The sequence below is a fragment of the Megalobrama amblycephala genome, linkage group LG24 (assembly GCF_018812025.1).
Source record: "Megalobrama amblycephala isolate DHTTF-2021 linkage group LG24, ASM1881202v1, whole genome shotgun sequence".
In the NCBI taxonomy this organism is placed as follows: domain Eukaryota; kingdom Metazoa; phylum Chordata; class Actinopteri; order Cypriniformes; family Xenocyprididae; genus Megalobrama; species Megalobrama amblycephala.
Window position 1 is genome coordinate 26,923,125 of NC_063067.1, and position 22,650 is coordinate 26,945,774.

At 40.2% G+C, this 22,650-nt stretch overlaps 1 protein-coding gene across 1 annotated transcript in view; it reads right to left on the minus strand.

Annotated features, from left to right (window-relative positions):
- Positions 1-13,047, minus strand: part of LOC125259674 (hemicentin-1-like) — a 92,445-nt gene extending 79,398 nt beyond the window's left edge. Inside the window, exons 1-4 of the mRNA XM_048177518.1 lie at positions 12,749-13,047; positions 12,380-12,430; positions 11,778-12,041; positions 222-497 (exon numbers count right to left, since the gene is read on the minus strand). Coding sequence (XP_048033475.1) covers positions 222-497; positions 11,778-12,041; positions 12,380-12,430; positions 12,749-12,779 — 622 coding nt within the window. The 5' untranslated portion in view covers positions 12,780-13,047. The remainder of the gene's footprint in view (positions 1-221; positions 498-11,777; positions 12,042-12,379; positions 12,431-12,748) is intronic.
- Positions 13,048-22,650: the final 9,603 nt, after the last annotated feature.

Here is a 22,650-nt window from a genome sequence, read left to right on the forward strand (position 1 = left end):
TACATACAATATAATGTATATTATATTTTAGAATCATCCTTTATAATTACAATGTTGACATTATATAATAAGCATGGGGTTAATGAATTATGCAAAAATAAAGATCTGTGTTCGGAAATATTAAAAATGGCTGTATTTCACAATGTGAAGGATTGTGTATTAGTCATGACATGCTGTTTTTATCTAAACTGATAATAGATTATTCTGTGACAAAAACTTACCATAAACCTTTAATGAATGTATTTTGCTTTTTGCGGTTGTCACCGTCCTGCCCTTCAGCTCAGCTTGACAAGCATAATCCTCTTTATGACCAGACTTCACTGAGAGAGTGAGAGTGTTGTCTTTTATTATTCTTTTATCACTGGAGACAACATTTTCTGAGTCCTTGAACCACTTATAGATCCAGTTTTCAGATACAGGAATCACACACTGCAAAGACACTTTTTCACCAGGAAATGCTTCTGTCCATTCTGACTGGATTCTTGCTTCAGGCAGATCTAAAGGGGGAGAGGAAAACGAACCAAACTGTAAGGTGCATCTGTTCACATAGAGCCTAAAGGCCTGTACACACTGGGACGAATATCGCACGCGATTATCGCCGCTGTTTAACGCCTCGTGACTAAACAAAAGGTGCCAATGTGAGTGTGCACACCGACGTGAGAAACGGCAGGCGTAAAAGTGTAATTTTTCAAAAAACTGGTGTCAATTTTTTCTGGTTTGACGCGCTGCGTTAAAAACTGGCAGACCAACGAGATTGCCGCTTTTGTTCACGTACATGGAGCTGCTGAAGTTACAGTAAAACACGACTCGGTGGCGCTCAAGCACAAAACGGTCTTACCGAGCACACATTGATACCAAGACGACGAAGAGGAAGTAAGTAGACGAGGAAGACCCCTACAAACTATCCCTGCATCTCAATCAGCTCCCTAGCTTCCTAGGTCGTATAAATGAATGTGGCAGACTCCCTGATCAGTGCCCTGACTACTGAACTAGGGAGCTGATTGAGATGCATGCTATGGGTGCTCTGCCAGTTCTTGGCCACACCAATAGATGTGTATTATTTCTGTATTTTTACTGTTTTTTTGTTTTTTACATTCAAGAATATAGTTGAGAATGTCTATTTCATAAATTTGTATATTTGCACTACTGTTCACTTGCACTTCCATTGTGACTTATTTGCACTAGCCTACCGTTTCTGACTACCATCTCTCATGTCATATATATGCCATATATACCATTTTATATCTGCATTTTTATCTTCTTTAACTTTATTAATATCATAAATATGTTTATTTGCACTACCGTTAAGCACAAGCGCCATATACTGGCAGGGAGTGAATTTGCACATTCACTCTATGCATCGCCAGTGAAAATCGCTTGGGTATGAACACAAAAAACATCTCAAAAAACGCTGAAGATAAGCGTGTGCGATATTCGTCCCGGTGTGTACAGGCCTTAATACTAAAACTAAGTCTATAGGAGCAACAGAGGTAAACAATAAATAATGGACCACCTTCAAACAATAACTTTGATTTTGTTTGTTATTCTAGGAAATCTGAGACTATGAACTGAATTTCCCACTGAAAATCACTTTCCACTCTAAAATACAAAGTTGCAACAGTAAAGAAGCTAAATCAATCCTACGCTCAAAACATGAATCATGTTGCACAAATCTAATTCTTACTTGTTTCATTTATGTATTACTGAGAAATATGCATCACTTTTAGTTTCCTTTTAATGGGAACTTCAAGCTGCGTCGAGACGCATTGGGATCATCTCTGCATGATTACGTCTTGAAGCACTTGTGAAATCGAATCACTGGCATGACGGGGCATCAGAGCGGGTGACGTCACAGACCAGGAAACTATAAAGCACACCTGAAAACAAAGAATGCCAGCTTCTGTGTCTTCAGCAATTGTGTGTTATATATATGTGTGTGTAAAGACACGAAATGGTGAGCAAACAGCAGTTTGTCAAGTGTGTTTATCCCTGCCCTTGTTTCATCACGGGTGGGGATACACACGAGGAGCTGCTAGAGGTTGTGACCAGGGCAGTAGAAAAGTTACATATTGAGTGGCCTGTTAAAAGAAATGAGGCACGTCAAAACAGCAAGCTCGATGAGGGATTTCTGCCCGCTAGGTCACAACCTTAGTGTCGGGGACTGCCGTTCTTTCCCGACCTCCACACTGAGGTGTCAGGGTTGTGGCAGAGACCAGCACAGTACAGAGTGTTCAGCCCCCAGACTTCTGTCTATTCCAACATCGTGGGGCTAAAACATTATGTTTATGGTGCGATGCCTAGGGTAGAAGAAACGCTTGCGAGCTATCTCTCTCCAGAGTCTGCATCGTCCCTTAAATCCCCAACGCTGCCCACCAGACCTCTAAGAATTACATAAGCGCTGGTGGGCAAAGCTTATTCAGCAGCAGGTCAGGCTGCAGCTTGTTTGCATACAATGTCAATTTTACAAGCTTATCAGGCTGACCTGCTGGGGGAAATAGCTGAGAGCGGTGAAGCTAGTTTTGAAGCTGTACAAGAACTCAGAAAAGCCACTGATCTGTCTCTCTGGGCCACCAAGGAGATGGCTAAAACAATCGGCCGGTCTATGGCAGCCCTGGTGGCCACGGAGAGGCATTTATGGCTAAATTTATCCAATATCAAAGAGAAGGATAAAAGCGTTCTCATGGATGCGCCGCTGTCTTCCCTGGGCCTCTTTGGCGACTCTGTCACATCCGTCATCGAGAGGTTCCAGGAAGCCAAAAAACAGTCAACGGCCTTCCAAAAGTTCCTCCCCTGCCACTCTCTACCCCCTGAGGCTGCTGAGCGGGAGCAGCATCAGCCGTCAAGCAGCTCCTCAGCGCATAGAGCGCAACAAAAACAGAGTGTCACCACCCATGCTCCCCAGCAAAGAGCTTGGGGACCGGGGTGGGCGACACAATCGAAGCCTTCGAAGGGTAAGACAGATCTGAGGACTGTCATTATTGCTAAGAAGTCTTCAAAGAAGTCCTGACACCAGTGGCGTGGGACTTCTGAGGGCAGCCCCCTGCGGAGAGGGTCCTATATCACACTATATGGTATCCATCCCTCTTCAGTGCCCTCAGGGGGCCGTTCTGCCAACCCTGCCACCTCGTGTGCTTCAGGGTGCAGCGGTCCCCACCAACCCTCCGAAGAGGGTCAAAAAACTCAAGAGGCCAGTCTCGAGAGACTGGTTCCCTTAGTAGGATTTCTGGCAGAATGGAAACTTCTCCCCAGTATTTCTCAATGGGTCCTGCCCACAATAGAAAAGGGTTACAAAATTCAGTTCGGGTCTCACCCGCCCCGGTTCAGTGGGGTCATCCCTACGGTGGTGGACCCCGAGCAGTCTCTGGTGATGGAACAAGAGGTTCTGAAGCTCTTGCAAAAAGGACTATAGAAAGGGTTCCTCCTCCCAGCAAGCTGTCAGGGTTTTACAGCTGATACTTCATTGTTCCAAAGAAGGATGGAGGGTTGCATCCTATTCTAGATTTACGCGTGTTAAATTGCTCTGTTCAAAAGCTCAAGTTCAAGATGCTTACACTCAAAAAGATCATCCCAGATCAGATCAGATCTGAGGACTGGTTTGTGACAATAGATCATGTATCCATCCATCCTCAGCACAGGAGGTTCCTCAGATTTGTTTTCGGGGGCGAAGCTTATCAATACAGGTTTCTTCCTTTCAGCCTAGCACTTTCACCCTGCACCTTCACGAAATGCTTGGATGCAGCTCCATAATACAGCTTGATTCTAGCTCAATCCGAGCAACTGGCAGTCCAACATCGAGATGTTGTTCTGTCCCACATGAGAAGGTTAGGAGTGAGACTCAATGCCAAGAAGAGTGTGCTTCTTCCAGCTCAAACTACCAACTACCTAGGGGTAGTCTGGGATTCCACCATGATGCAGGCACGTCTGTCTCCTGCTCGGGTGAATTCCATTCTCTCAGCCGTGAATGGGGTGAAATTAGGCCAGTCACTCACTGTAAAACAGTTTCAGAGACTGTTGGGCCTGATGGCAGCTGCGTCCAACTTGATACCTTTTGGCCTGCTGCACATGAGACCCTTACAGTGGTGGCTCAGGACCAAGGGGTTTTCCCCGACGGGAAATCCTTTTTGCATGATCAAGGTCACGTAGCAATGCCTTTGTCATGTGGAAGAAGCCTTGGTTGCTGTCCCAGGGACCTGTGTTGGGGGCTCCTTGTCGTCGCGTAATGCTAACGATGGATGCTTCCCTCACAGGCTGGGGGGTGATCATGAGTGGTTGCTCAGCTCAGGGTCTTTGGGAGGACCATCTACTTTCCTGGCACATAAATCGACTGGAAATGATGGCGGTATTTCAAGCTCTCAAATACTTCCTCCCAGACCTGAGGGGCCATCACGTGTTGGTCCACATGGACAACATGTCGGTGGTCTCCTATATCAACCACCAGGGGGGTCTGAGGTCTCACCAATTGTGCAAATTAGCCCATCGGATCCTCCTGTGGGCCCAGGGGAAGCTCCTCTCCCTCAGAGCGGCTTATATCCAGGGGCATTGAAATGTGGGGGCAGACATCCTGTCGAGGCAGGGGCTGAGGCCCGGGGAATGAAGACTCTACCCCGAGGTGGTGGAGCTCATTTGGAAAAATTTCGGTCACGCAGAAGTCGACCTGTTTGCTTCAAAAGAAACTTCTCATTGCCCACTGTGGTACTCTCAGCCCAGGCTGTGTCTGTACTCATTTCCCCTCATTGCCCACTGTGGTACTCTCAGCCCAGGCTGTGTCTGTACTCATTTCCCCTGATTGCTCTGCTCCCAGAAGTTCTGGAGAGGGTTCGCCGGGACGGGGTCCATCTCATTTTGATAGCCCCGTTCTGGCCTACCCAAGTTTAGTTTACAGACCTAGTGTCTCTCCTAGACGGCTCCTCCATGGAGTTCCCCATCAGACAGGACCTTCTGTCTCAAGTGGGCATGATACTTCACCCCTGCCCGGAGTTCTAGAAACTGTGGGCCTGGCCTCTGAGGGGGCTAGGCTCATAGAATCCGGTCTCCCAACCGAGGTTCTGGAGACCATACTCCACTCCAGAGCTCCCTCCACTATAAAGCTATATGCATATAAATGGAAGTTGTTTTCTACTTGGTGTGGACAACGTCAGTTGGACCCGTTCCACTCCTCTATCAGTAATGTGCTGCAATTTATCCAAGAAAGATTCTCGGATGGTTTATCTTCTTCTACCTTGAAGGTATATACCGGCTATTTCCGCTTACTGTATCATGCTCCTTTGGGGGGCTCTTCTGTGGGAAGAGAGTTCATTGTGGTACCCAGAGGCTGAGGCCTGGGACTTGGCTATTGTGTTGGAAAGGTTAGCTGAGGCTCCCTTCGAACCATTAGAGGAGGTGTCTGAGAGATTCCTCACTCTCAAAACTATCTTCCTGTTGGCAATTTCACCTCTCAAAAGAATTGGAGATCTTCAAGCACTTTCTGTTGCTCCCTCATGTTTGGAATTTGTGCCTGGTATGGTTAAGGCTTTCCTTCATCCTAGACCTGGTTATATACCCAAGGTCCCCACCCATGTCCCAAAGGCTTTGGTCTCGGAGTCCCCCTCCATGATATATGTGATGCGGCTGTGTGGTCCTCTCAGCATACCTTTTTTAGGTTTTACAACCTTGACTTGGGCTCCATTCCGGGGTCTGCTGTGCTTTCATCTCAATGATAACAGACAGGCACTGGGCATTATGGCGTAGTTGGGATTGGGTTACCAATGTGTCTTGACACAGCTCGAAGTTCCCATGAAAGGGAACGTCTCGGGTTACTTGTGTAACCCTGGTTCCCTGAATAGGGAACGAGACACTGCGTCGCCCTGCCATTCTCTCTGCATGCCTGTGAGCATCTTGCTTCAGCCAATCAGAAGCTGGCGCAATTGGAGATCTTCAAGCACTTTCTGTTGCTCCCTCATGTTTGGAATTTGTGCCTGGTATGGTTAAGGCTTTCCTTCATCCTAGACCTGGTTATATACCCAAGGTCCCCACCCATGTCCCAAAGGCTTTGGTCTCGGGGTCCCCCTCCATGATATATGTGATGCGGCTAATGCGACCTAAATAATTGTTTGCGTGAACAGAAAACAGAACAAAATCATCCTTGATCTCCTTAAGGCTCCTGACTTTCACTATCTGAATTATTTTGTTAATTTGTTAAATGACTTTCACATTTTCATTTCCATGTTTTTCTCTTCAAGTATACAATCCCAATTCACTTTTACTGAAATGACTGACAGTATTTCTAGAAATGGCAATGTCCTTATCCTTGAGAAGTTTCAAACCATATATAGCCCCATTTATTAGAATCTCCATCAAGTGAACACTTCAGAGTCAATTTTTCCTTTGAAATTGATATGCAGTATGTGGTCTGGCATTGTCATGTTGGAAAATGCAAGGTCTTCCCTGAAAGAGACGACATCTGGATGGGAGCATATGTTGTTCTAGAAGTTGGATATACCTTTCAGCATTGATGGTGCCTTTCCAGATGTGTAAGCTGCCCATTCCACACGCACTCATGTAACCCCATACCATCAGAGATGTAGGCTTCTGAACTGAGCGCTGATAACAACTTGGGTTGTCCTTGTCCTCTTTAGTCCGGATGACATGGCGTCCCAGTTTTCCAAAAAGAACTTCAAATTTTGATTCGTCTGACCATAGAACAGTTTTCCACTTTACCACAGTCCATTTTAAATGAGCCTTGGCCAGGAGAAAACGCCTGCACTTCTGAATCATGTTTAGATATGGCTTCTTTTTTGACCTATAGAGTTTTAGCCGGCAACGGCAAATGGCACGGTGGATTGTGTTCACCGACAATGTTTTCTGGAAGTATTCCTGAGCCCATGTTGTGATTTCCATTATAGTAGCATTCCTGTATTTGATGCAGTGCCGTCTAAGGGCCCGAAGATCACGGGCATCCAGTATGGTTTTCCGGCCTTGACCCTTACGCACAGAGATTGTTCCAGATTCTCTGAATCTTTGGATGATATTATGCACTGTAGATGATGATAACTTTTCTCTGAGAAACTCCTTTCTGATATTGCTCCACTATTTTTCCACAGCATTGGGGGAATTGGTGATCCTTTGCCCATCTTGACTTCTGAGAGACACTGCCACACTGAGAGGCTGTTCATGTTGCCAATTGACCTAATAAGATGCAAATTGGTCCTCCAGCTGTTCCTTATATGTACATTTAACTTTTCCGGCATCTTATTGCTACCTGTCCCAACTTTTTTGGAATGTGTAGCTCTCATGAAATCCAAAATGAGCCAATATTTGGCTCACTTTCAACATTTGATATGTTATCTATATTCTATTGTGAATAAAATATAAATTTATGAGATTTGTAAATTATTGCATTCCTTTTTTATTCACAATTTGTACAGTGTCCCAACTTTTTTGGAATGGGGTTTGTATTTTCACCCCCCAAAAATGTTTTTTTAAGCCAGTTATTTATATCTTTTGCTGTAGTGTGTCAGTAGAAAATATCAGTTTACATTTCCAAACATTCCTTTTGCATTGAATTGTAATAATCCAGTGAGATTTTTTTATGCACAAGGAGTCTGACAACAGCCAGTGCTCCACACAGAGATCTGATCTCACTATCATTGAGTCTGTCTGTGATTACATGAAGAAGCAGAAAAAAACTGAGATTAAATCCAGAAGAACTGTGGCAACATCTTTAAGATGCTTAAAGAAACCTACCTGCAAAGCTACCTGAAAAACTATTGCAAGTGTATCTAGGACAAAAGCTGTTTTAAACACCAAGGGTGATCACACCAAATATTGATGGATTTAGTCAATAGAAATTTAATAGAAGTTTTAATAAAAGACTAAATCCAGAAGAACTGTGGCAATGTCTCCAAGACGCTTGAAGAAAACAACCTCTAAAGCTACAGTACTGTGAAAGTTTTAGGCACTTGTCTAAAAATGCTGCAAAGTCAGGAAGCTTTCAAAAATAATGTCATAAATAGATTTTATTTATAAATTAACTTCTATTAACTAAATCAAATCAATATTTGGTGTGATCACCCTTGGCGTTTAAAACAACTTTTGTCCTTGGTACACTTGCAAATAGTTTTTCAGGTAGCTTTGCAGGTAGGTTTTTTTAAGCGTCTTAGAGATGTTGCCACAGTAAATAACTGCCTTAAAAAAAAATTTGGCAGGTGAAAATACTGATGTAAGACTTTTGCACAGTACTGTATATAAAACACTGGCATCATTAACAGTTTTGTATAGTGTTTTCCGTCATTAGAAAGAGTGATATTTGGCATTAAAGCACTGTGATTTGAAAGAAACTGTAGAAAATGTCAGTGAATTTGCATCACGTTAATTACAAAACATGCTATCATTAATTGTCATTTTAATCTTCTGACAGCCTTAAGCTACATTTGAAAACATATAAAGATGCATGCTGTTTTGACCATTATTCTCTCTTGATTTAGTCAAATTAACTATAGGGTCATTCCGTGTCAAATGTCCAAATTTTGGAAACTTCCCCAGCTCAAATTTTTGATTTTGTTAATATTTTTTTCTGTTGAAAGACAAACATAAATAGTGATGAAAGTCAAAATATTAAATGTCACATATGTATATTTACTGAATAATTCACTATTTTGTAGAGGGGGGTCAAAATGACAATTTTCACCTGAGATTTGGAGCCAAATTAGGGGCTCGCTGCAGAGCAAATGGGTGGAGCTTACGTTAGCTCCCCCACCCCCTGCTAGACGTCCAACAAGGAGGAGCGAATGTACATCCACACCCTAACCCTACCCTAACCCTACCCACAACTCTATCTCTCCACCCCATTCGACATCCAGAGAGGAGGAGCTGGCCATCATAAACTCTGCAGTGAGTACCACTTGAAATAAGAAGGGTTAAAAATTACTTTAGAAAGATGGCAGGATCATTATTTTATTCTTACAGAGATTGGTAGGTCGACCATTGAAAATGGGTAAAATTCAAAAATTTGGACATGGAGTCACTATCTGTGGGACTGAATTAAATAGGGCCTTATGATTAAATGAAATGAAGTGAAATGAAATGAAATGAAGTTTTCAAAAGAAAAGTTTAAGGATGAGAATTTAGAAGGATATTAAGATGTCTTGAATACTTTTAGAGTTACAGGCATGCAAACTTTGAAAGAAGAATATTTATGGCTGTCACAAACTCGGCCTCTGTTGCTCCCTCCGATCACCACCTGAGGGCACCCTTGCCCGAATACTAACCACCCTTGGACTACATTTCCCACTCCCCATACCTGGACTGATTACACCTCCACCTGAACCTCATTTCCCCTGGACTATATAAGACTCTCACGCCCCATCATGCTTTGCGAAGTCTTGTTTGCCACGGCTGCATTACTGAGCGTTATATCTTGTGTTTGATTTCCTGTGTTTGACCTTGGACTGCCTATTACCCCTGTTGACTGCCTGCTGCCTGCCTGCTGCCTGCCTACTGATATCTCTGCCTGTTACCAATTACCCTGTCTTGCCTGCCGCCCGCCCTGATTGTTTGCCTGGTTACTGACTCTGAGTTTGCCCTGCCTCTGACATTATCTTTGCTGGTATCTGACCCCTGCCTGTACAACTACGATAGTCTTAAAGCTGCAAATGGATCTCCCCAAGTCTGCCTCGTTACAATGGCACACAGACAGGTATGTTCTATGCAATGGAAAAAAAAAGATACATTTCTATTTTTAACTATTATTTGTTCTTCAGATATTCCTCTTTAAAATAAAAAAGGTATCAGCTGCATGCAAAGTAACCCACATTTGGTTTTTAAACAACTGAAAAATGTGTACAATTTACCAATTTACTCATGGAGCCACATTAAGATCTCCATATCTCTGGGTTTGTACCATCGAGAGCCTTTAAGATGAAGATACCAAAAGGAAGGTTTGTTAAGAACCAAAATCTAAAAGGATATTCAGATATCTATAACACTTCTTGAGTTACAGGCATGCAAACTTCAGGCAAAAAAACAAAAAAAAAACAGGAAGTGCTTTTTGCCATATTTGAACTGTCATTGTTGGCAAATAATGAAACAATAGATCTAATAGATCTCCAAATCTCTGTGTGAAAATAAAATAATGATGCTGTCATCTTTCTAAAGTAATTTTTACACCCCTCAAACTTGGCTCCAAATCTCAGGTGAAAATTGTCATTTTGACCCCCCTCTACAAAATAGTGGATTACTTAGTAAATATACTGTGACATTTAATATTTTGGCTTTCATCACCATTTATGTTTGTCTTTCAACAGAAAAAATATTAACAAAATCAAAAATTTGAGACAGGGACCTCTGGTTGAGTTGACACGGAATGACCACGAACAATACTTTTTGAAGTGGTGAATGAAGTTCGAGGCTGTGATGGTCGTGTCTGATTTTCCTTTGTCAGTTATTATGCAAAGAAATGAAACAAGAAATGATGTTGGGATATTTTCTTCTACCCTTTATTTAGTGCACTCACCGCAGCTTCATGCAGTTGCGCCTTCCTGTTCCCCGATGGATTTAGCCCATCGAAGAGCTCTTCAAGACGGGAGAGAAATGATATATGTGATTTTGGATTTTTCCATCAGAAAGCGCTGGGACTGCACCTCAAATTGAAGAGAACAGTGAAGCAAGAACCCGCTGCAATCCTCAGCCGCTCCAGAGTAGGTCACTGGTTAGGCCATGGGACTGGCTGATGTGACTGTTGAGGAAGTGCTGGAATGCGGAAGTTGTGACTTCCGAAGGGAATGCACAAGCTCAGCAAATGGATCGGTAGCTCTCGCTTCCATCGTGGGTTTCACTTTGTGTTCAGTCTGGTTTTCTGTCATGTAACAGAGGAGGACACAAGGGATTCAGCAGTAACGGGCGATTTATTCACAGATTGTTGAAACAGAACAGAAAAACGATCAGGTGAGTCACAGTTCAATGCAATCCAACCGATAGTCATTAACTGAATACTTTTCTCCTTCTTGCAGGTAAACACATGGCTGAAGGTGATGAAGACCATGCAGGGAGGATGCAGAGTCTATGCTGAGGGATAGCACAGACACAAGACGGGGTGAGTCATTAGGTACACTCTCCAGTTGAGATTGATGAGACAGACACGATTGTGTGGGAATGGTAAGTGTTTAACCAGTTTGTGATAATGAGAGACAGGTGCAGCTGATCAGTATTCGGGTGTCTGTGATCGGATGGGTGGAGTTGTAGGATGGTGCATATGGTGTGTTAAGAGAGGCTGTGACAGCCTAAGCTTACCTTGAACTTTAATTGTAACAGAGTTTCTCATTGTAGTTTATACTCTCCCTTGAATAAATCCCTGGCATTTATAATCTCCTGAATCACCCTTTATTTTATTTTTATTTATTTATTTTTTTTTTTTTTTGCTGACTGGATATCTAATTGAGATTTAGATTATTGTAGCTTCACCATTTTTTAAACCATCTGTAGGTCCAGTTATCTGAGCTTCACTGAATTTCACACTTCAGACAGACATTTTCAGTCTTGTATAGACATCCGTATTTTGATGCTCCCTAGCAGACGTTCTACTGAGTATAAGTAACTTTACAACTACATGTCAACTTATTTTATACTAAGCCTAACCATACCTAACAGTCTACTACAGTTTACTATTAGTCTAATGGGAGTTAGTTTACATTTAGTTGCAAAGTTACTTATAGTTAGTAGAATGTCTAAAGTGGACCATTTAAATAAAGTGTAACTAAAATATTATTACTGAACATATATTTTATATTTTGATATCCACTCACCTTGCAGAGGTAAAGAGTACCCATCACTTTTTTCAGACTCAGAAGTTCTGTTTTTTGCCTTGCATTCATAATTTCCACCATCTGTCACAGTGATGCTGGAATGATTGTCAGATTTGAAATTAGCGGAGTCCTTGTACCAGTCGTATTGGAACTCAGATGCTCCTCCAGGAACCTCACAGTGCAGAGTGACCTCCTCTGTTCTGTACAGCACCTTATGAGTTGGACTGCGAGTTATATTGGGCTTGGGAATTGGAATCGGAAGGTCTAGGGGATGAATAATCCTTATGTTAGAGTGGCTAAATACTTTTTAATGCAGTGGTGTAATTTTAAAAAAAAAAAGTTAAATAAAATAGTCATTAAAAGTCCAGGTTGCACTTTATTTTACAGTAAATGTACTTACAATGTACTGCTTACCTAAGAAAAAAACTGGGTAATAGGTAACTACAGGGATTAAGGTTGGGTTTAGGATTAGTACCTAGTTATTACCCAGTTATTTATTACTATAACAAGTACATAGTATGTACGTGGGGAACAGGACTAAACCAGCAATCACCGATAGTATTAACAAAAAAAAAAGAAAAAAAAAGAAAAAAGAATCTTACCTTCAGTGCTCTCTTGAGATGTTACTGCCATATTACTGCTACAGACTGCCACTATAATTTAAAATAGATTCAGGGATAAGCTGGGATACAGTATGGTGATTTACTAGTATTATTCACTCTCGGGAAAGAAAAAAAAAAGGTACAAAAACAGTCACTGGGGCGGTACCCTTTTAAAAGTTTCTATATGTATCATTTAGGTACTAACATGTACACTTTTGCTACCAATATGTACCTCTGAGATAAAAATATGCCCTCTTTAGGTACAAAGATGTACCTTTTGAAAGGGTACTGCCCCAGTGACAGCTTTTGTACTTTTTTCCCTGATAATGTTGGTTTCAAATATAATTCATATTAATAAAGGCACCCTACCTGTCAAAAGGATGATTTTAAATGTTTCCATTTACAGTCAAAGTAGAGCCTCAGTGAACACTGACCTTGGGTAAGTCTCTGAAATGAGAAAAGCTTCCTGTTGAAACCAATTTTAATTAAAACTTGACAGGAAATCATGACGTCTTGTCTACTCCCATTTCACCAACAAAGTCGAATAAATGTTTGGGTTGAATGATATTTTGAATCACCTATTTCCATTTTTAATTGTAATAAAAGGATGTTCAGTGAACCTTGCAAGTATGTGCTTATCCCACCGATGTTACTTTGTGTGTGTGTGAGGAAGATAGTGAGCCTGCAGTATACTCTACAACAAAAATGAGTTGTAGATACATGATTGTGTAAAGAAAACACATGAATCATGAAAAAGCTAATTTTTCATGCAGGCGTTTTTAATCTTCTAGAATGCACCTGGTGCCAATCTAATATTATATTATTAAATTATAAACACTTACCAATTCTGACATTGGTTTTGTTCTTGTTTCTGTTTCTGTTAAGCATTGTGGGTTCGGTTAAATGCACTTTTGTTCAAAAAAAAAAAATTGATAAATGCAGTGTTATGTGAACTTTTTCCTCCATGGCCCCGCTGGATTATGACATGCATTTAAAATGGTATCACACAAAAGCCACAAAACTAACACCACACCAACATTTCTAGCTGTGAATTTTTCTTAGTTTAAACCAGAGGAACCTAAAGAGTACTTTTCTAAAATGCGCCGGCCAGTTCCAGAATCAAATCACTGAGAGTGCTTCTGAAATTACTGTGGGTGCTCTAGTAAAATGCAAATGTAATGCTGGGTACACACCACAAGGTAATCGGGCTGATTTTGGGCAGATTTCTCCCCTTCCTACAATCCTAGGTAATGTCCCGATTATCTTGATGGTTCTACAGATTATCTTATCAGATGTTTCTATGGTGTGAGGTGTGTTAAGAGTGACTGAATCTGCTCAGAAGAACTTCGAAGGTGCCCCAATCGTTGTGTTGGTGATGTGTTGATGGAACCCCGAGGACAAACATGTGCATGCTCTGGAGATTATCACGTGGAATGAAAAAATATCCAATCAGAAAGCGAGCTGACAAAAGACAGAAGCATAACAAACTTAGTCATAGCGCAGCACAACGTTAAAAATTGAAATTACCTTGGCATAGTTAAATAACAAGAGTTCAGTACATGGAAATGACATACAGTGAGTCTCAAACACCATTGTTTCCTCCTTCTTATATAAATTTCATTTGTTTAAAAGACCTCTGAAGATGGAGGATCAGCTTGTTGATTTGTGGCAACAGCACGAGTGTTTATACAAAGTGTCCATTAAAACATACCAAAATCATTCCAAACACTATCAACACAATTTCTTCTTGCCTATCGTCCATGTTTATTCTGAAGTCTCAAGAGATTTTACGAGATTTCCCTTGTTCACAGTCAGGACTGTCTTTGTCACATCACAGCACACTACACACTATAGGAGTAAAACGGTTAAATCTAGGATTTGTTTGTCCTCATGTTTGTGATCTCTCACATTTTGAAAAGTTCGAAAAAAAGTTTTCAAAAATCTTTTAGTGTGTGACGTTACCCAGCATAAGTTAGACTATAAGCAACGGCTCCACCATAGCAGTGTACATTGAGACATTTAAGATTATTTTGCAAGTCATTAGTTGCTACAAATATTTTTCTAGTCTGCCTTTACATTGCTTTAGCGTTAGTCTATTTTAATATGTCATATTTCTGTCCCGTTTCTTTCATCACTAAAACTCTGTTGCTTTGTCAGTTGACCGCGATCTCACAAAGTTCTATAATAATCAACAATGCACATTAAATCTCTTACTTACATCATGTCTACACTTTGTTAATGAGAGCTGAATAAAGACTCTGACGTTTTGAGAGGTGAGTAGATTCTGACTAACTTAACACTCTGAGGTCTGAGGTATCGCCGGCGATATCACCGTGTTTTTTTTTCTTACCAATGTGAAAGAGACTCAGAATACTCCATCAATGTTGCACATACAATTAAGAGTTATACACCATTTTAATCTGTGGAATATCTTCTTTTATTTGTGTACACTCAGAGTAAAAACAAAATGTTGTGCTTTTTGCAAAATAAAGAAAACTAACATGATGCGTGATCTCTCGTCTCCCTCTGAACGAAGTCCAATCTGATAGTTCTCAGAAAATGAACTGTAACTTTATACTAATACTAATCACAAAAAAATTAGACTTATGTCTAAAAAAACGTTGAAATGTCAGGTTTTAAATCGTGTAAGTCAATTCAAAAACAATTATTTTCTGTTTATGTAATCTGTATGAAAAGAGAGCCATGTCCATGATTCAGCTCATTATCCGCTAATGCGGCCACGCCCACGGAGCGAGCGCTATTCTATTTTGAATAGCCATAGTTAGCGATCTATGGCCTCTGTTAGTTCGGTTAGTTCCTGGATTGCCTATTCTTCTTTAGCAGGCATTTGTGGACTAAAGGTGCACAGAGCGCCCTCCGGCTGCAAGTATGAATTGAAAACACAGTATCCAGCGCTCATAGTAATGACAATAAATCCTGAATAAATATTACTCCTCTGTATAGAAAATTGACAAACATATGAGAATCCATCAATATTTCTCCAAATGTGCATGCTTTTAAGCTAAAAGCCTATATGAAATGCCATAGACGTAACATAATTGTTCAGACACTTTGCATCACACAAGTACATTATATTTTAAAGAATATAATAGAATACCATTATTTTAAATTGTAATAATATTTCACAGTATTGCTATTTTTTCTGTATGTTTGATATACACCACATGATCACAGAGGGTTTTTTCACAGCCTACCTGACTGAAAGAGCTCATTATTATGCAAGTCATTTCAGGTCATTATTATGTGATTCTTTTGTCTTCTCAGGTGAGAATGACCCATTAGTCATGATGATTCACGCCTCCATGCATACTGTGTTTCTTGACCAAAGATGTTTTAGAAAATTTAAATCTCTCTATTGTTTTATATGAAAGAGTAGTCAGCATAATTTTTACATAATTTTGAAGCAAAAACTCTAGTCTACAACCTCCAATACCCAGAAGTCTTGTGAACACAGATTTAATATTATTTTTTTGGCCTTATTTCAGTGACTTAAGTTTTTTGTTTTTTCAATAACCACGCATAAACGTTATTCCTTCAAAAACACAAACATGTACATACATGTTCCTCACATATTATGGTTAGTTTGTGCTGAATACAGTGTAATGACACTTTTGTCATTAATATGTTTATGAACAACTGAAAATAGCACAAATGTCAGGGCATGTCAAAACTTCTCCAGGCCCCAGATCAGCCTCAGACTCCAGGGAGTTAAACATTTTTGATTGGACATAGAGATCAACAACTATGTCTGATTGGCTACATTGCTCAACGCTGCAAAACACGTTGTAAATAGAGATGTTTTCTTGAGCACTAACACAAATAGAGTACCTCAGGGATGACGTGTTTTTGTAGGCAAAACCCGGAGGCGTACTTATGCACTATTCTATGACGTTTTTAAGTATAAATAGTGCGAGTAGTGCGTTCACACAGAAAATTCCAAAAAGAAAAAGTGCACTTTAAATACCCGAATGATGTACTAAATTAACAGAAAAAACGAAGTGTGGAATGTTGGACACAAAATGACATAAAACACACCAGTTATAACCCGCTTGTAATTTTTTAAACTTTTATTGTGTCTTAAAACGGCGGTTGCTAACAAATTGCTAAAAGGGACTACTTCCTTTGGTGGGGACTTTAAACGTCATCATGACAAACAGGACATTTGGACAGCATTTCTCATGAAAAAGTGGATAAGTATTTATACACAGCGCAGATCATAATCAGCGAGCATGTTTTTAAATAAACTTGTTTTTTAAATAAAGTTTGAGGAAGCTTGGTGGTGGTGACGTTGATCCGTGACCATGGTGTGCTGTAGTCTGTTTATAGCCTACTGTTAGCTTTTTATATCTGATGACTTATTTAGGCTTCAAAATGTACAAATGTTGTGTTGTCTATCAAGATAATCTTTACAAGTCAAAACATGTAAGTATCATAACCCTATCTGCTAGCCTCCTGATCTGGCAGGTGGTGAGCCAACATCTTGTAAGAGGCTTTAACAATTCTGCTAGAGGTGACTGGGGCTGCAACAAACTCAAACCATTTTCTCAAAAAAAAGAAAAAAAAAAAGCCCATTGATGTTGATAATACTTACTAATTTATACTAAGATGTTTAAATAAATAAATAAATAAATAAATAAATAAAACAGTGGCTGATGTGAACAAGTTTGCTTTTGTTCTCTGCAACTTCTGCAAGATGTACAGGAGTGTCAGTGCTCTGTCACAAAACCAAGAATAAACCAGAGCAAAGTGACAGAAGTGACATTTCATTAACCACAAGGCTACAGCTACCAAAAATACTTAACTAAGAGTTAACAATGCTCACAATGCTATGTTATACATATTTAATTGAGGTTAATGATCTGTTTTTAATATACAGATAAATCAAATTTATGTTCCAAAGGGATTGTTTTATTTTATTTTATTCTGTGCTTTTAATTTCTGATTCCATATTGAACCTATTGTCACATGTTCTGTTTTGATTCAGTTTTCATTGTTCTGTTTCTGTTTGCTGTTAGTTTGTTAACTGGTTCTGTTATCCTCTATTCCCTGCCTGTTTGTTTCTGTGGTTAATTGATTGAGTACTGAATATGTTCAGGTGTGTCTAGTTAGTTACTCCCTTTGTTTGCTCTGTGTATTTAATCCCTCAGTTTCAGTTAAGTGTATTGTTAATCATCTATGCGTGGTGTGGTTGTATATTCTCCTAGTTATTCTCCTGTTTGTTGGTTTATTTATTAGATTAAAGGTCTGAGGCCTGTACCATGATGGTAGTTGAACAAACTCAGGGTTATAGGATAAGTTGACAAAATCAAACCACACCAATCTGGATTTGTTGGTACCATGCTGATCATCAACTTTCTCTGTCAACTACGGCTTCGATCCTGAGTTTGTGGAGCATGTGCATATGAATGTGTGACATCAGTGGCAAACAGCCAATCACAATGGAGAGAAACTGATTCTGATATCAGTGCAAGTGAAACTTGTGAAGTTAGTTTATGTTACGTCCATGGGGGCATAAGTTACTCTATTTTGTATGAGGTAACTTTGCCATCGTGTTTCCTGTGTATATGGCTGCATTTACACTGCAAGTCTTAATGCACAGATTCGATCTTTTGACTATATCCGATTTTTTGGCCAGTGTGTTTACATTGACTTTAGACGCGACTGGTATCCGATATCTGTGTTTACATTACTTCCTGCCCCAAAATGATTGTCATTGATAGTTTTACATGCACATAGTAGATCCTCAGCTTTTGAATTGCCGTGCTATTAAAATTATTTATATATTTCATCGGGTGGCCATGATAGCCTACCTGTCAGAATGGATACGTTTATAGCTGTCAGTGTCATGGATGTATTGCAGCGTGAATTCTGTCTGAATGGATATAGAGCAGAAAATAAAGGTAATTTGCGTTTGATATTTTTAGAATTTTTTGAATGAATTCGAGGGAGCAAGGGAGAAAGAGTGCACGAGAGAGAGAGTAGCTACAGGTGCTGGTCATATAATTAGAATATCATCGAAAAGTTGATTTCACTAATTCCATTCAGAAAGTGAAACTTGTATATTATATTCATTCATTACACACAGACTGATATATTTCAAATGTTTATTTCTTTTAATTTTGATGATTATAACTGACAACTAAGGAAAATCCCAAATTCAGTATCTCAGAAAATTAGAATATTGTGAAAAGGTTCAATATTGAAGACACCCGGTGCCACACTCTAATCAGCTAATTAACTCAAAACACCTGCAAAGGCCTTTAAATTGTCTCTCAGTCTAGTTCTGTAGGCTACACAATCATGGGGAAGACTGCTGACTTGACAGTTGTCCAAAAGACGACCATTGACACCTTGCACAAGGAGGGCAAGAAACAAAAGGTCATTGCAAAAGAGGCTGGCTGTTCACAGAGCTCTGTGTCCAAGCACATTAATAGAGAGGCGAAGGGAAGGAAAAGTTGTGGTAGAAAAAACAGTGTACAAGCAATAGGGATAACCGCACCCTGGAGAGGATTGTGAAACAAAACCCATTCAAAAATGTGGGGGAGATTCACAAGGAATGGACAGGAGCTGGAGTCAGTGCTTCAAGAACCACTACGCACAGACGTATGCAAGACATGAATTTCAGCTGTTGCATTCCTTGTGTCAAGCCACTCTTGAACAACAGACAGCGTCAGAAGCGTCTCACCTGGGCTAAAGAGAAAAAGGACTGGACTGCTGCTGAGTGGTCCAAAGTTATGTTCTCTGATGAAAGTAAATTTTGCATTTCCTTTGGAAATCAGGGTTCCAGAGTCTGGAGGAAGAGAGGAGAGGCACACAATCCACGTTGCTTGAGGTCCAGTGTAAAGTTTCCACAGTCAGTCATGGTTTGGGGTGCCATGTCATCTGCTGGTGTTGGTCCACTGTGTTTTCTGAGCTCCAAGGTCAACACAGCCGTATACCAGGAAGTATTAGAACACTTCATTCTTCCTGCTGCTGACCAACTTTATGGAGATGCAGATTTTATTTTCCAACAGGACTTGGCACCTGCACATGGTGCCAAAGCTACCAGTACCTGGTTTAAGGACCATGGTATCCTTGTTCTTAATTGGCCAGCAAACTCGCCTGACCTTAACCCCATAGAAAATCTATGGGGTATTGTGAAGAGGAAGATGCGATATGCCAGACCCAACAATGCAGAAGAGCTGAAGGCCACTATCAGAGCAACCTGGGCTCTCATAACACCTGAGCAGTGCCACAGACTGATCGACTCCATGCCACACCGCATTGCTGCAGTAATTCAGGCAAAAGGAGCCCCAACTAAGTATTGAGTGCTGTACATGTTCATACTTTTCAGTTGGCCAAGATTTCTAAAAATCCTTTCTTTGTATTGGTCTTAAGTAATATTCTAATTTTCTGAGATAATGAATTTGGGATTTTCCTTAGTTGTCAATTATAATCATCAAAATTAAAAGAAATAAACATTTGAAATATATCAGTCTGTGTGTAATGAATGAATATATTATACAAGTTTCACTTTTTGAATGGAATTAGTGAAATAAATCCACTTTTTGATGATATTCTAATTATACGACCAGCACAGTGAAGCTTTTGGATTATATGAAAAACAACAACTCTGCGGTCTCTTTTAAATTAACCGGGCAAAGGTTGACATTCAGCTGCTGAATGTATGTGAGTGTATGCGCGCGCAATTTCTTTCTAGAAAAATAGATAACTTTAGACATATAAAGTTCCCTGAATTTTTAGTGCGAGTGCATACAAGCATGTCTGCTTCATAATACAACATTAAAGCTACCTTTTAGAGAGCAAACGTGCCGCCCTCGCCTTGTGGTGTCTTGGAATTCCAATGGGAATCGGATATGCATGTTTAGGCGTAGGTCGCATGTCCACAGATCGGATATGTATCTGATTAAAAACCACATTTGGAAGTGGCTCAGATTGGATGCGAAAAAATCGGATCTCGTGTGGATTTTTGTGTTTACACATGTGCAACTAATTACCTAAGTGTATACTGTGTTCCTGTCTCTCTTGCTCCTCCTGTTCTCTCTGCTTGACAGGCTAATGAGTGCCACCTGACTCCTGTTTGAATTCGTTAGCTGGAGTATAAAGGAACCTGCAGCGTGGCAGTCCAGTGAGAGAGGCTGAGGTGTTCTGTCCTTGCAACTGCCATCTTCCAGTCCCAGTCCTGTTGTGTACTTAAAGTGTTTGTTGATTGCTTTACCGGTAGTGTCAAGGTAAAGTTGTTAAGAGTGTGAAGAACAGAGCATTTCAGCACTGTTGTAATTGCCTAAACAGCAGAGTGTTTCAGCTATTGTAACTGCCTGAGTGGAAAACTTTTGTAGGGAGGTGCATGCCATTTATTTTTGGAAAAAAAAAAAAAAAAAAAAAAATCTCTTGTGTTTGAGTTAGAGAGAGAGTCAGGGTCAGTCTCTATTTTATTTTATTATTTACTTTTGACTTTACTTGTCAGTTAGTTCTTAAAATCCTAGTCAGGGGGAATTTCTTGTTTATTGTTTTGGCCTTTTTGAAAGCCATTTTAAATAAAAATCACAAAGAGATCTCTCTTTTTTTTTTTTAAGAAACCAAAAAACAAACAAACACTCAAACAAATGCCACCATAATGCTTTGATGCTGAAAATGAACAACTATTACTGCTCAGGCTTAGACATGAACGCTTATGATACAATCCTCAACAGTGGTGACAATAATTATTTATATTGCAGTGAATGATGGGAGCTTTGTACTATGGTGACACCCAGCATGCATTGCAGCGTGAAGCGTTTTTTATCACCATTGTTGAGATGCATATGTTCATTTGCATCATGAATGATGCATTTATGTAGCGCTTTTATGTACTACTGTACACCCAAAGAGCTTTACAATCGTATCAGGGGTCTCTCCTTATCCACCACCAGTGTGCAGCATCCACTTGGATGATGCGAAGGCAGCCACAGTACAATGGCGCCAAGTGCACTCACCACACACCAGATGTAGGTGGATAGGAGAGTGTGTGATAGAGCCAATTCAATGGATGGGGATTATTAGGAGGCCATGATTGGTAAGGGCCAATGGAGGGAATTTGGCCAGGACACCGGGGTTACACCCCTACTCTTTACGAGAAGTGCCATTGGATTTTTAATGACCACAGAGAGTCAGGACCTCTGTTTAACATCTCATCCGAAGGGCAGTGCTTGTTACAGTACAGTGTCCCCGTCACTGTACTGGGGTGTTAGGACCCACACAGACCACAGGGTGAGCACCCCCTGCTAAACTCACTAACACCTCTTCCAGCAGCAACCTAGTTTTCCCAGGAGGTCTCCCATCCAGGTACTAACCAGGCTTAGCCCTGCTTAGGTTCAGTGGGCAACCAGTCTTGGGCTACAGGGTGATATGGCTGCTGGCCATGATTTGTCTTCCAAGAGTTGGCAACACTGTTCACTACTTAGGCTTAAGAGATATAACCAGTTTAGATGGAAAGGATCTCAAGCCAACTAGCTGAAGACATTACTGTAGCTTTACTCATTAATAGACACACTACTTCAAACAATAGACACAAAACAACAACCATAATGCAATGATTCACAATAGATAATGCTTTACAATGAACTCTGTTAGAGAGCTACAAATAGCAATTTATCTGTTCAATAACTTACTCACCTGGTTGAGAAATAAAAACGCCATATCTGCGTTGCTTTTAAAACATTTCAAACCCCTCAGTTTTTGCCATCTCTGAAAAGCCAAGAAAATCTTGATTCTCATTTTTTTTACAAATTCTGTCACTTTCTTTTTTTTTTTTTTGCCAGAAGACTCTCCTCTGTTCAGCATTTATTAAAAAAAAAAAAAACACACACAACTCCCCAGAGGTTGGAGATTTAACCAAATAGGTATAACTGCAGACCAGAGATCTCCAAAATGGGGCGTGAACTCCAAAAGGGGGCAGGGTCAATCTTACAGGCACAATCTTATTAATTGTTTATCTCCTAAATTTTGGATAAAGCGATCACAAAAACCATTATATTTAGCCCCTGGAATGCAATTTTAACTGGCAATTTTTTACTATTATGATACAGTTCTCATAATTTTGACTTCAGTACAAAGAAAATGTGGGTTTTTATCTTTTCAAAACCAGTTGATTGGATGATCAAGAGAAAGTCTAACTTTGTGTTATTTATTTTAATGTAAATAATAGAAAATCAACACATTAAAAACACAAACACACAAAAACAATATCTCAAAATTTTTTTTTTACATAC